The 14,696-nt window shown below is 40.1% G+C and overlaps 2 protein-coding genes across 2 annotated transcripts; one reads left to right on the top strand and one right to left on the bottom strand.

Moving 5' to 3' along the window:
* Positions 1 to 404: 404 nt before the first annotated feature.
* On the top strand, positions 405 to 2,565 carry LOC140880348 (REF/SRPP-like protein At1g67360). The gene is made up of 3 exons (XM_073284704.1): positions 405 to 602; positions 707 to 940; positions 1,929 to 2,565. Exons 1-3 carry the CDS (start codon positions 588 to 590, stop codon positions 2,382 to 2,384), a joined length of 705 nt encoding a protein of 234 aa, XP_073140805.1. The 5' UTR covers positions 405 to 587; the 3' UTR covers positions 2,385 to 2,565.
* A 9,891-nt stretch (positions 2,566 to 12,456) lies between these two features.
* On the bottom strand, positions 12,457 to 14,256 carry LOC140883227 (F-box protein At1g67340-like). The gene is made up of 3 exons (XM_073289610.1): positions 13,881 to 14,256; positions 13,575 to 13,737; positions 12,457 to 13,463 (listed from the first exon to the last, which is right to left on the bottom strand). Exons 1-3 carry the CDS (start codon positions 14,102 to 14,104, stop codon positions 12,723 to 12,725), a joined length of 1,128 nt encoding a protein of 375 aa, XP_073145711.1. The 5' UTR covers positions 14,105 to 14,256; the 3' UTR covers positions 12,457 to 12,722.
* Between the last annotated feature and the right edge of the window lie 440 nt (positions 14,257 to 14,696).

The following is a 14,696-nucleotide window of genomic DNA, read 5'->3' as shown; positions in this document are numbered from 1 at the left end:
TTCATAAATATAGATCAAATCGATTCTATCTTACAAATATATATGCAGATAAACATATGTAAAAGAATCTATGTGCGTGTTGATAAAACAACAATGAACAAGAAGAGGTGGAATAAACTACATTTGTTTCAAAGAAGAGAAAAATCTTTACAATACAATACAATTTTTTTTTTTTAATCAACAATACAATACAAATTCACTATTAAAGGTTATCTCTTTTGTCATCTTGCATTACCATTAACCAACCAAAAGAGAGCAAAAATCAAAATATTAAAGTTGTTCTAGACCCTTCAAGAATAATATTAAAAATTACCGTAAAAAAAAAAGAGAATAATATTAAAATTGAATGCACCCACTCTCCTGTCCTTCACGTTTGGAAAGTCCAACGGTCCCGTTTGCAATTATTCACAGATTCCACGTGGCTTCACGTCCCCGGCCTATCAGCGAATTCTCGAAATTGCCCCTCAGCGTTCCATAACTCTCTGGACCTCCGCCCAACATTATATAATCCTCCATTGTCCCCTCTTGCGAAAGATCCGAAGAAATTCAAAGAATCTCATCATAAATCTGCGTGCAAGAATCAAGACATGGCTTCAGTTCAGGTAATTTAATTCAATTTATTTATAACTATACTACTTCTTGCTTCTTCTTCTTTTTTTTCTGAATCTTTTGATCCTGATAGTGTTTGATCTTTGATTTTCTTTAGGTGGAGTCGGAGAGGAGCACTGATGTGCAGCTGAAGCACCTGGGTTTCGTGAGGATTGTGGCGATAAAAACAGTTGTAGTGTTGTCTAATGTCTACGGTTACGCGAAACGGAACTCCGGGCCGCTCAAATCCGCCGTCGGGACGGTGGAGAACGCCGTGACGGCCGTCGTTACCCCGGTATACGAGAGGTTCAAGGGCGTTCCCGTCGATCTCCTTGTATTTGCTGACGAGAAGGTGCGTTTTTTTTTTTTTTTGCCTGATTATTGATTATTCTGGTGACCCATGAGATGCAATTTCTGTCTACTTTTTGTGACTCCTTTTCTGGGTGTCAAGTTGGCTATCTAAGGGTTGTAGCATATTTTGCCTGGTGTTCTGTTAACCTCGAAAAGATGGCCTATAATTATTCCTTTCAGCTCTTTTGGGTTTCTTTAGTTATCTTGTGTTTGTCGACTTCGGACTCTTGTTAATAAGTGTGTATTCGAAACCCACGATAAGGAGAAAAAATCCCAATTTGAGGGTAAAGATTCAAGAACATAGAGATAATGGCTAACTAAGTTACTAGATGGGAAGATTCTATGCTGTATCATAGAAACACTCTCGGTTATTTTAACAGGAGATTTTCAGGCGAACATTTCATTTGAAATCAGTCTCGTACAAAAATTGCACTAGCGTAGCATAAATCACACCTACTAGTCGGTAAAGTCCACCAGTTTCCTGAACTTGAATTATGAGTTCTTTTTTTAGTAGATACTGGGAGGGATATATGTTAAGGTTTGAACCCTGAAGACCTGAACCTCATATTTAGAATGCAAATTTCATTTCTATAATAAATTTTCCCAAACACATCCCGGTGGATAGTATTTGTAGCGTTGGAGACTTGGAGCTTGGAGGAAAGTTCAAGTGGCAAAAAATTTTCAATGCACATTTCTGATCTAATACATTTTTAGATGAAAATTTGTTCTTGACCAGTAAATATTATATTCTTTTCCTTTTTTCTGCGCAACATATGTGTCGAAATGCTGGCGGAAATATGCATCCTGTAATCTTACTTAGTAAAGTTCTCCGTTTCCTAGATCGTCTCAAGTTACACCTTCTGTACAAATTTGTATACGACGTGTTTATAGGAAGATGTAAAAAAGAAAGTATCTCACACCCGGTCTTGATAGATGTTACTCTGTATTTATCTCGTTTCACCAAAAAATGTGTTTTTGTTTTTGGTCAGGTAGATGTAGCGGTTCACAAGTTTGACGAGTGTGCTCCACCGACCGCCAAGAAGGTTGTATCGAAGGGCCAATTGATTGTCTTAAAGGCATCCCAGATAGCACAAGATCTGGTGAAGGAAGCTCAGGTTTCCGGTCCTCTTGCCGCCGTTTCTCACGCTGGTACATTGTCCAAGCACTTTGCAGTGAGTCAACTAGCAGTTGTGTGGTACAAAGTTAACCAGTACCCAGCTTTGCATGGAGTGTCTGAGAAAACCGTTGCTACAGCAGCACATTGGTCTGAAAAGTACAACAAATTGGTTGAAGATAAGGCGGCAAAAGGTAATAATCTCTTCAACTATGTTCCGTTAGTACCTGTTGACGAACTGGCCAGAGCTTATAAGCAAGTAGAGGCAGCTGCAAACAAGAAAACGGATGCTAGCAGCAGCTCGAGTGGAAGTGATTCGGATAAGGAATGAGGCGGCCGTGTTTCATTTCAGCTGTCTTTGTAAATGTTGGTGTATTCCAAGCCTTGTTATGATTTGTGAAATTGAAAGCTTAAAGGGGGCTTTTAGAACCTATGAACTATGCACTAGTGTTTCTATGTACATATGACATATTATGCAAGGGTGTTCGAATATTGGGTATGAATCTCTCTTATACGATTGCCTCAGGATGTGATGAAGAATTTTTTTATCTTAAACACTTCGTGATGATCCCACGGGTCATTTTCTACACAACCAATTAAAAGTATTGTTTTTGTGTTAAATATTATCTTTTATTATAAATATTAGTTGAATCAACCGTCCAATTCAAGGTAAGCATTTATGTTATTGAGATTAGCCCTTCAAACCTAGAACGAAATTAAACGCTTTTTCTGGCACGTATGATTTTGAACGCTGTGCGTATGTCAAAAGGCTTCTTTAAAGAAAATAGAAATCACCACATTTGGGATGGTGCCAAGATTCTGAGATTTGTTATATATAGAAATCAAAGCTTTATATGGATCTGATTGATGTTGCCCTTCGGGTTAGCTATCCGAAGGGAGATCATCTAAGGATGATCATCCGACCCAGAATTAAGATTAATTGATTTGATCTGCAATTGATTTTGGATTTGATGTTGGCAGACAGACAGTGTTCATTTATCAGCATCGACCCATCCGCTTTATATGATAGTTTTTTTTTATGTGAAGTAAGAACTTTTTATTTTTTAAAGGGTTATATTATATATATACTTGTATTATATTTATATGTAATAATAAAAAAGAAAGTGGCGACTTCAATAGCTTTTAATAATGTTTTTTCAAGGTATTAATTTTTTTTGTTAGATATACTATTTTTTGAGTGGTTTTTATATAATTTGTTAGAAAACAAATAAGGTATATTACTGATTACTGACATATAAAATGCATGACAGAAGTCAGAACAACAAAAATTGATCCAGTAAGATGACCTAATTTTGATTTTAATCCTCTAATTAGTTAAATTTCAATTTTTAATACAATAACTCAGAGGAAAATATAAATTATGACCATTGAAAATCTAGACTGACAAATTTCCCCTCGTAGTTCCTGTAGCCTATACATTGATGCGGGGGCAGGGCCACGAATGCCCCGGAGTGGCAGGGCCGTATTAAGGCAGGTCAGGAGCCTCAGGAGCCCGGGAAATCAGGTCTGCAGGACTTAGATAAGGCCCGTGTTTTAGGGGCATGATCCCCATAATTATCATAAACCCGAGCTTTCCGGGTTCATCGTACATGACAGGCAAACGTGGCCAACTACCGCACCCACGATCCAGATCGTGGCCACTACCCTGGAATTACAGAGTGACACTCTCACTCCAAGACCTATAAATATCTGGTCACAGATATTTGTAGGGGTATGTTCATCTAAACTTCCAAAGCACTATACTCATTTCTCTAAAAAGCCCACTCTATTTCTAAGTCTAACTTAAGCATCAGAGTGGCCCCGCCGAAAACTCCTCCGGCGCCCCACTAACGTGCTTTTTATTCCCTTCCTTGGTGTGCAGATCATCTTGATTAAGGAAGGACAACTCATATATTACCTCCATTAGCCCGGTCACCACGTCAGGCCCACTTCACTACCCTGATAGCCCGGGCCCTGGTTTTACAAAACCATAATCATTGGCGCCGTATGTGGGAAAGCTTGTTCTATAGACGTAGATATGGCTTCTCATGATCAAACATCACCTGGAGACTACCAGCCAGGACGGAATATTACCATTCCCATGGAGCAGTTCGAATCATATGTCCAAGATGTGGTACGGAAGTCGTTGATAGCTGCAAAGCAGCCACAATCAAAGGACATAACAGTGGAGGAAGAAGGGAATCAGGGTAATCCAAACCCTACTACCCAGGTTTGAGAAGGAGAAGAAGAAGAAAGCTCTTGGATGCACTCAATACAGCCGTCCATGGCGGATGAGTTGCATGAACTCAGGAGGAAGGTACAGAAGTTGGAGGAGGGGGGTTCCAAAATGGCCTGCCCTATCAAAATTCCGGGTTGCCCTTTTTCACAGGAGGTGATAGAGGAACCTTTGCCACTGAATTACAAGTCGGCAAAAATCCGGGAGGTACAGGTCCCCGGCACCCATCTTAAGCCCAAGGCATATATAAGCCCTTGGCATTATATAAACCCGGGAGGTACCAGGCCCCGGCAGCCATCTTAAGCCCAAGACATATATAAGCCCTTGGCATTATATAAACCCGGGAGGTTCTAGGCTCCGGCACCCATCTTAAGCCCAAGGCATATATAAGCCCTTGGCATTATATAAGCCCGGGAGATTCCAGGCCCCGACACCCATCTTAAGCCCAAGGCATATATAAGCCCTTGACATTATATAAACCCGGGAGGTTCCAGGCCCCGGCACCCATCTTAAGCCCAAGGCATATATAAGCCCTTGACATTATATAAGCCCGGGAGATTTCAGGCCCCGGCACCCATCTTAAGCCCAAGGCATATATAAGCCCTTGGCATTATATAAGCCCGGGAGGTACCAGGCCCCGACACTCATCTTAAGCCCAAGGCATATATAAGCCCTTGGCATTATATAAGGCCGGGAGGTTCCAGGCCCCGGCACCCATCATAAGCCCAAGGCATATATAAGCCCTTGGCATTATATAAGCCCGGGAGGTACCAGGCCCCGGCACCCATCTTAAGCCCAAGGCATATATAAGCCCTTGGCATTATATAAGCCCGGGAGGTTCCAGGCCCCGGCACCCATCATAAGCCCAAGGCATATATAAGCCCTTGGCATTATATAAGCCCGGGAGGTACCAGGCCCCGGCACCCATCTTAAGCCCAAGGCATATATAAGCCCTTGGCATTATATAAGCCCGGGAGGTTCCAAGCCCCGGCACCCATCATAAGCCCAAGGCATATATAAGCCCTTGGCATTATATAAGCCCGGGAGGTACCAGGCCCCGGCACCCATCTTAAGCCCAAGGTATATATAAGCCCTTGGCATTATATAAACCCGGGAGGTTCCAGGCCCCGGCACCCATCTTAAGCCCAAGGCATATATAAGCCCTTGGCATTATATAAGCCCGGGAGATTCCAGGCCACGACACCCATCTTAAGCCCAAGGCATATATAAGCCCTTGTCATTATATAAACCCGGGAGGTTCCAGGCCCCGACACCCATCTTAAGCCCAAGGCATATATAAGCCCTTGGCATTATATAAGCCCGGGAGATTCCAGGCCCCGGCACCCATCTTAAGCCCAAGGCATATATAAGCCTTTGGCATTATATAAGCCCGGGAGGTACCAGGCCCCGACACCCATCTTAAGCCCAAGACATATATAAGCCCTTGACATTATATAAGCCCGGGAGGTTCCAGGCCCCGGCACCCATCTTAAGCCTAATGCATATATAAGCCCTTGACATTATATAAGCCCGTGAGGTACCAGGCCCCGGCACCCATCTTAAGCCCAAGGCATATATAAGCCCTTGGCATTATATAAGCCCAGGAGGTTCCAGGCCCCGGCACCCATCATAAGCCCAAGGCATATATAAGCCCTTGGCATTATATAAGTCCGGGAGGTACCAGGCCCCGACACCCATCTTAAGCCCAAGGCATATATAAGCCCTTGGCATTATATAAGCCCGGGAGGTTCCAGGCCCCGACACCCATCATAAGCCCAAGGCATATATAAGCCCTTGGCATTATATAAGCCCGGAAGGTACCAGGCCCCGACACCCATCTTAAGCCCAAGGCATATATAAGCCCTTGGCATTATATAAGCCCGGGAGGTTCCAGGCCCCGGCACCCATCATAAGCCCAAGGCATATATAAGTCCTTGACATTATATAAGCCCGGGAGGTACCAGGCCCCGGCACCCATCTTAAGTCCAAGGCATATATAAGCCCTTGGCATTATATAAGCCTGGGAGGTTCCAGGCCCCGGCACCCATCATAAGCCCAAGGCATATATAAGCCCTTGGCATTATATAAGTCCGGGAGGTACCAGGCCCCGGCACCCATCTTAAGCCCAAGGCATATATAAGCCCTTGGCATTGTATAAACCCGGAAGGTTCCAGGCCCCGACACCCATCATAAGCCCAAGGCATATATAAGCCATTGACATTATATAAGCCCGGGAGGTACCAGGCCCCGGCACCCATCTTAAGCCTAAGGCATATATAAGCCCTTGGCATTATATAAACCCGGGTGGTTCCAGGTCCCGGCACCCATCTTAAGCCCAAGGCATATATAAGCCCTTGGCATTATATAAGCCCGGGAGGTACCAGGACCCGGCACCCATCTTAAGCCCAAGGCATATATAAGCCCTTGACATTATATAAGTCCGGAAGGTTTCAGGCCCCTGCACCCATCATAAGCCCAAGGCATATATAAGCCCTTGACATTATATAAGCCCGGGAGATACCAGGCCCCGGCACCCATTTTAAGCCCAAGGCATATATAAGCCCTTGGCATTATATAAGCCCAGGAGGTTCCAGGCCCCGGTACCTATCTTAAGCCCAAGACATATATAAGCCCTTGACATTACCTACTCTTTTATTTATATATAAGGCATTAAATAATGGATAACAAGAACAGATGAGTTACATTGACAAAGGATTACGAGAGGAGGGGCTCCTACGGCCCAATTACAAATAATAATTCAAAGTGCGAGATTACATGGTTGTATTAAAGCAAGGGTGGCGGGACTGTAAGTCAGGACAACGAGTAAAACTCTAGCCCGACTATTTTTGGAATGAGTAGTGATGCCCCGGTAAGCCAGGAGGGCAGGGCCACGAATGCCCCGGAGTGGCAGGGCCGTATTAAGGCAGGCCAGGAGCCTCAGGAGCCCGGGAAACCAGGTCTGCAGGACTTAGATAAGGCCTGTGTTTTAGGGGCATGATCCCCACGATTATCATAAACCCGAGCTTTCCGGGTTCATCGTACGTGACAGGAAAACGTGGGCAACTACCGCACCCACGATCCAGATCGTGGCCACTACCCTGGAATTGCGGAGTGACACTCTCACTCCAAGGCCTATAAATACCTGGTCACAGATATTTGTAGGGGTATGTTCATCTAAACTTCCAAAGCACTATACTCATTTCTCTAAAAAGCCCACTCTATTTCTAAGTCTAACTTAAGCATCGGAGTGGCCCCGCCGAAAACCCCTCCGGCGCCCCACTAACGTGCTTTTTATTCCCTTCTTTGGTGTGCAGATCATCTTGATTAAGGAAGGACAACTCATATATTACCTCCATTAGCCCGGTCACCACGTCAGGCCCACTTCACTACCCTGATAGCCTGGGCCCTGGTTTTACAACCATCATCATACATATATACCTTCAATGAAAAAGATTGTGTTTAGGATCTTACCAAATGAGTTGGACTCTATGTTGGATATGGAACATATGGCAAACTTTTGATTTGACTTAAAGCGGTAATCATTAATAAAAGTCGAACATAATTTATATATCAGAAATAAACAAATGAGAAGGTAAAATCATGTCTTCACAATAAGTGATAAAACCAGCAGCTCTAACTATTCACGAGTCGCTTTCGCTAATCTACGAACAAAATAAAAATAACAATATTGTCGTTCCAAAGCTAGGACGATTCATACCCAAGCTAGACATCCAACATTGAAGTGTTGAGGACATCTATAATCAAAAGTAAATCAGATTCTCGATTATCTCTACTAACAATTTCTTGGATTAGTCTGTCGCACATAGCTTGTTCATTGCGACTTACCTGAGTAGCGTGGTTTGTAGGCTATTGCATTGATCTGAGGTTTATTCAGTGTACATCAAAAGATAACGACTATGAGTTTTCACGTCATTTAAAAAAAATTGAATCGGACTCAACGATTACATTTGAGAGATTTAAATCCTTCAGAAAACTAAGATAGCGAGTGTTTTGTAAAATTTTTAAAAAGTATTTCTCAACTTTTTCTTAACTAAATTTTGAAAATTAAAGTGAGAAGTACTTCCTAACTCTACAAAACACTACCTTAATTTGTTTAATATCATATGAGTCCTGAGCTCTCGTATGAAATGATATTTTTTATGAGCATTTGACATTATGCTAATGGCATGTAGCATAATCATGTTACTATGGTGGTGTTTTATAGAGCTAGGAAGCACTTCTCAGTTTAATTTTTGAAATTTTGTTAAAAAAAATTGAAAAATACTTCTTAAAAGCTCTCCATCTAAGTGCCCCATGGATGCAAAACACCTCAATTGTGGTCGGATGAAAGCACCATGAATACTATCAAATTTCGGCTCTTCTTTTGATAAATATAATTTAAATTCATATTACCAAGATATTAATTGTAACACATAATCGCGAACTTATAATATTAAAATAAAAATAAAGACAATGAATAATGATGGGGTCTTTGTTATTTTTCAGGAAAAAAAAGCATACCATGAAGCTTGGAATATGATCACTGATCAATTTTTTTAATGAAAAACACAAGACATGTTTGAATCCTAATTTTTTGTTGATAACAAAACAATATATCATTGTTATAAGATTGTCGCCATTCAAATGTACTAACAGGAATACATCTACCGATATGAGAAAATCTACCGATCTATGGATATCTACCGATCGCATGAACGTCAACCGGTTTTATGAGAATATATCAACTGCTCAGACATCAACCGATCAAAGTCACTAGTAGCAAGTACTGATGTCAACCGAGTATAAGATTATATCTATTGTCTCACATATGCGTACCGATCTTATAAGTCACAAGTATTGACTAACGGACCTTTGACATGACAACATTAAATGCGAAAGAACAAGCATTTAAAGAGTCGTCTGATAAATGTTTAATAGCCGTATATAGCATTTATTGTGAAGACACATTGAATGGACAAAACGACAACTCCAGTACAGATATTCAAAAGTCTAGCAGACTTTACTCCACTTAAAAGAGGAAAATAATATGCTAAAATATCTGCTTGAAAAGACTATTCGTACAACGTTGACAAATCAACTAATATAGAGTGCAGATATCCAAGAAAAAGAGACGTTGGAAGACTGAACTATATATATCAGTGAAATATGAGAAGAAAACATAGAAGTGAGCCAATGCATTATCAAAGTTAGATCTAGAGCACTTAGAATTTTCAACACTCTATTTCTCACCCAACCCTCGCTAAGTAGAAGCAAATCTGATCTTCAAGAGATCATTTCAAGGGTTACTCAAATCCAAATTGTTGTTTGAAGAGCATTAGCCTTACTCCAAGGATTTGATAATCTAAGCTTCCAAAGCTTAGTACTATACATCATTATCCGAAGAAGTTTGATACAGACTTAGATCTTATCAGTGTAAATCTAGGAGTTTCATTTTAGGCAGTGATAAGTCCTAACTTGGAGTGGGTGTATTACAAGACGTTCTAATAACCAAAGTCTTCTAGTGTATCCTTTTCGTGAGAAAAAAATAGGTGACATAGAAGATTGAGCTCCGAACATCCATAACAAATATGTGAAAATTTACGTTACTGCATTGCATCATATATATTTTCATTATTATCACCTACCTTAGTGAGAGTTGTTTCCGCACTATCATCTATTAGCTCTTATTCATCTAGGAAGCTGAGAAAAATTGGTTAAGTAGACTAACATTTACTTAACCACATATCTTTAAAGCATAAAATTATTAGATTGTGTATTCATCCCTTCTAAACACGCACCCGATCCCCAAAAAGACATTTTAATTGTTTTTCAAAATTAAATTATAATACAAAGTTCTAAAAAAACTAAATAAATAATACATAGTTCTTCAAAATTCATCCATCATTATATTATTTCATATATTTTTACGTCACTTTCATTTTAACTTCATCAATAATCTCTATGATATTTTATCTCTCAATGGATACAATTGTTTTTAATAGATGCACTATTTTCATTATCTACATATAAAATACTTGTATCGATATATTATTTTTTTTTTTTTACAAAAAATAATAATAATAAGTGGTGGACTAATTCGAGTCCGCCACAATCAATTTCAACTCAGAACCCAAACATCCAAACTCATTTTGATCCACTTATAAATGGGTTGCTAAAATTTTAACTCAACCCCATTTTTTCATCCTTCGGTCACACACACACATATAACCTACACACACACATATATATATTTCACACATACTTTATTAGAGAATCACGATTTATAAGAGAATTTTCAATTTTACCTTTATTTAATGAATGTTTTAATAGGATAAAAAATACTTAGAAGTAATTAATGTATTTAATGATAGAAATAAATTGGTAAAGAATAGAGAAAATGATATTAAGTATAGAAATCACGCTATATATTTGAAACGGATGGAAAAAATACACTCCACATTTGAAAATATATAGAATATTAGATATATGAAATCAACGATGAATCCAGTGTTGGATCCAGAAATTTTAAACCAAACAGAACCAAAGATCACACACACACATATTTATATAAAATCATCACATGACAAAAGTTAAATATAATAATAAAATTTAAATAATATTACTAGATTTCAAATTTAACTTACAATTTACCCTTATAACTTGATATTTTCTGAAAATAATTAATAATAAATTTATTTGACAAACTAAAACATATACATTTTGTAGTAGAAGTAATTAATTAATATTCATAATAATCTGCACAACAAAAAATTTTCTTTTCACTGCAGTTGTTGCAACTGATAAAATCAAAGTCAAACTCACAAGCTTGTAAGCTAATGAGTATGTCACATCTCTTCTTGCTTCAACAATTTGTGTTTAGGTTTAAAAAGCTTAAAATCAATTTGTGTTTAGGTTAAAAACTGTGATTGAGCTTCAATTTTTTTTAAAGACTATGAGCTACAATTTTTAGGTCACTTTGCACATATTAAACAATGAAGATTAACTTAAATTTTTTGATTTTTCTCTTGGTTTTTGTGATTGATTCATAATTTATGTTCATAAATTATAATTTTTAACTGTAGGTCTATTTTAATAATTTTCTTTTAAAAAAAATTTAAGGTGGGCAACTGCCCCCTTGCATCTTAGTGGAGCCGCCACTGGAGTGATCAAACTTGAGAACTATAATGTGCAGAGCATATGAAAGATGACTGGTCCATCATTATTTAATGTATTATTGAGATAGGGAAACTGAAGAGAGTTGTAGGTGATGAATATAATTGATACTTGATAGTATTGTGTTGTGTTAATAATTATTATCATTTATGAGTTAGTCATTGTCCAAATCTATAAAAATGCATTTCCCTATTAATTACTAATTTGAAAAATATTATAAGTTTATGTTGGAAGGTTCAACACACACGTGGAGATGAAAAAATAAAAATAAAAAAAATAAAATTATAACACAAAGCTAAATAGCTAACAGGCCCTTTATGCTATTCATTTTCACTTGTCAATTTTCCCATTGTGCCTTGACACTATTATTTTTACGCAACCACTCATAAAGAAAGGTCTGGAGGTGGCCCTCGGAGACCAAGACCACAATGAGTGCCATGCACATTTCATATTCCGATTTTCAAAATTCTTGACAAGAGCCGGAGGAAGAGCGGCCGAGCTTGACGGTTCGCAGCCGGACGAGTCAGCTGTGGCGAAATCACCTTCCATGGGAGTCGAATTCTCGCGAGAAGAAAGGTGGTCGCATATTGAGTTAAACAATTTTTATTGAGAAAAATGTGTCTCTTATTTTATTTTGTTTAGTCAAAAGGAGAATATTCTCAAACTCGAAATATTATCCTAAATTAAAATACATATGTGAAATGAACTACAAATTATCGAAATATCTCTTTTAACTATGTTGTTGCAACGGCATCCCGTTTTCACATTCAAGATTTGGGATTTTCAAGAATTAATGCGGTTGGTTAATTATTGAATTATATTATTGGCTGGAAACCACATATCTCCATTTGTGTACCACATTGGGTGCTTTGTGCAACCACCATGTCACGTTTTATTTTTGAATAAAACCAAGAGTTTGCAAAGGGTTTATGCCCCACGTTTTCATTTTCATGTGATGTGTCACCAATTGAGCTATGAAAAAAGCACATCAAAATCAAGAAAACTCGCATCATTTGGCCCATAAGTTTTACAGTAAAGACCTAACCTTTTCATCATACATTTCGCACTACTCGATAATTTTAAAAACCCATCCAAAATTTGTCCTAAATCTCCCATTCCACCCCCAAACTATTCTTTCTTAGTCAAGTGGCTCCCTGCCTTCAAGGTCTAAACATACTCTAAACGGTTTTATTCGATGCTCATCGAAAAATATTTTTACCTCAGATACATTTTCGAGTAGCATCGAACTTTCCCTCCCGTTTACACGACCGCTTCGCCATCTTCGTTCAAATTAATCAACGCGTTCAAATCTCCGTAACGGTTAAGTGCTGCTGCTCCGTTACCGTTAGCCTCCGCCCCTCCTTGGGGTCCGCACTCCGCCTTGTGCCGGTATTTCCAATCGAGCGCCTGGCAAGCGCGAGAGCAGTAGTTCACGGTTCCGCACACGGAGCACCGGCGGAACTCGTGCATCCTCGTCTCCGGCCGGCCGCAGCCCGAGTGGGAGCACAAACGTAGTCCCGGGCCGGGATCCCCGCCCCGGCTCGTGAACCAATTGTACAGAAACTGGTTGGCCGGGTGAGTTTCCGCCGCGGGGATGTTACACCCGAAGTCGCTCATCAACGGGCCCTGCAGGTGGCGGTGAGGGCTCCAACGCAGCCACGCCCGGGGGACCACGGCGCCGGGAGTGGCGGTTATGACCAAGGCTAGCTCCCGCGCGTTGGCTTGCAGGAGGAAGCGCCGCCCCTCCATGACGTTCCGGCTCACGCCGTAGCCGTCCTGGAAGCAGTGGCCCAGCTCTCTCATCGCATCCACATGGCCGAGGAAGGCGGCGCGCGAGCAGAGTGCCACCCCTGCGCGGAGGTCCTTGTGGTTCTTCGAGCCGCCGCTGCCGTTGAACTGGATCACGGCCAGGGAGTAGAGCGCCGGCGCGTGGGACGTAATCGCCGCCCTCGCGATCAATGCCACCCCGTCTCCTCGATTTTGGAAACAATAGAACAGAATCTGCAACAAACGAACAAACAACAAAAAAAAATCAAATCTTTTTCCCAAACACATTTCAATAAAAAAAAAAACACACACACACACACAAACACACACCAATGGAGTACTCACCATGCCCAAAATGAAACACGCCTCCACACTCCCGGAATCCACGCACCGTAAGAGGAATCTGTTGCCGGATTCCGACCAGTTCTTAGCTTTGATCGCCAGCATTTTGTCAGAAGCTTTCGATAAAACCACCGGCTGGAGTCCTAAACTGTTCAATCTCTTGCATCTGCAAATTAACGAACATAAGAAAGAAAAAAAAATCAGCCCAACTTTCAATTCACGCAATTCATTCAAACTTTCAAAAAAAAACCAAAAAAAGAAAAAAGGGTAAGAAAAAAAATCCCATGAAACTGCGAGTAGAACGCATACGTTATCAAAACATTGATGAAATCCAGGGGGCAGCCGGCGGTGGAACTGAGTTTACAGAGAATACAAAGAACGATATCATCCGGCAGTTCATCGAACAAATCGCCGCCGCAGTCCTTCTCCGGCGACCCCTTCAACCTTTTCCGGCAACCCTTTTCCTCGCCGTAGAATCCCCTCTCCTTTCTCTTCACCGCCGCAGCGCCTCCCTCCACGCACATATTCGCCATGCCTCCCCAATTCACACAGATTTCAACACACCCTCTTTGTGCGCATATAAATCGATATATACAAATATATAATATGTATATATAGTTGGATTTGGAGAATTTATACGTATTTGTGAATCTGATCGGTCATACTTTCTGTAGGTTTTTGTGTATCTATGTTCAGTTTTCTTGAGAATGAAAACGAAGGTGGGGTGATATATATAGACAGCAGGGGAGAATGGATGCGAATTGACGGAAGTGCCCCTGTTTGTCCGTATTTACCTAAAATAACGTAGTCAAATGAGGATTGACCAGATTTGCGCTGCCTTTTCAAATTACATTTTTATTTTTCCATGTTTTTTCAAAAATATTCTATATTTTATTCCCGTTTTAAATATGGATCGAATCATCTTGTCTTGCAGATATATATCTATCACAAAAAAACCTCTTAAACGGTGTAATGATTTAATTTTATGAGATGAAGCTTCTATTTAGGCCAATCATAAACAAATATTACTTTTTCAGTAGGTTTGTGCTCATATTTACAATAAAAAATTAATAATTTAACATAAAAAATTATATTTTTATTGGGTGATCTAAATAAAAAATTTGT

The sequence above is a fragment of the Henckelia pumila genome, chromosome 2 (genome assembly GCF_033568475.1).
Source record: "Henckelia pumila isolate YLH828 chromosome 2, ASM3356847v2, whole genome shotgun sequence".
Taxonomy (NCBI): domain Eukaryota; kingdom Viridiplantae; phylum Streptophyta; class Magnoliopsida; order Lamiales; family Gesneriaceae; genus Henckelia; species Henckelia pumila.
The sequence above is the reverse complement of the archived record's forward strand: the minus strand, read 5'-3'. Positions and strand labels throughout refer to the sequence as shown.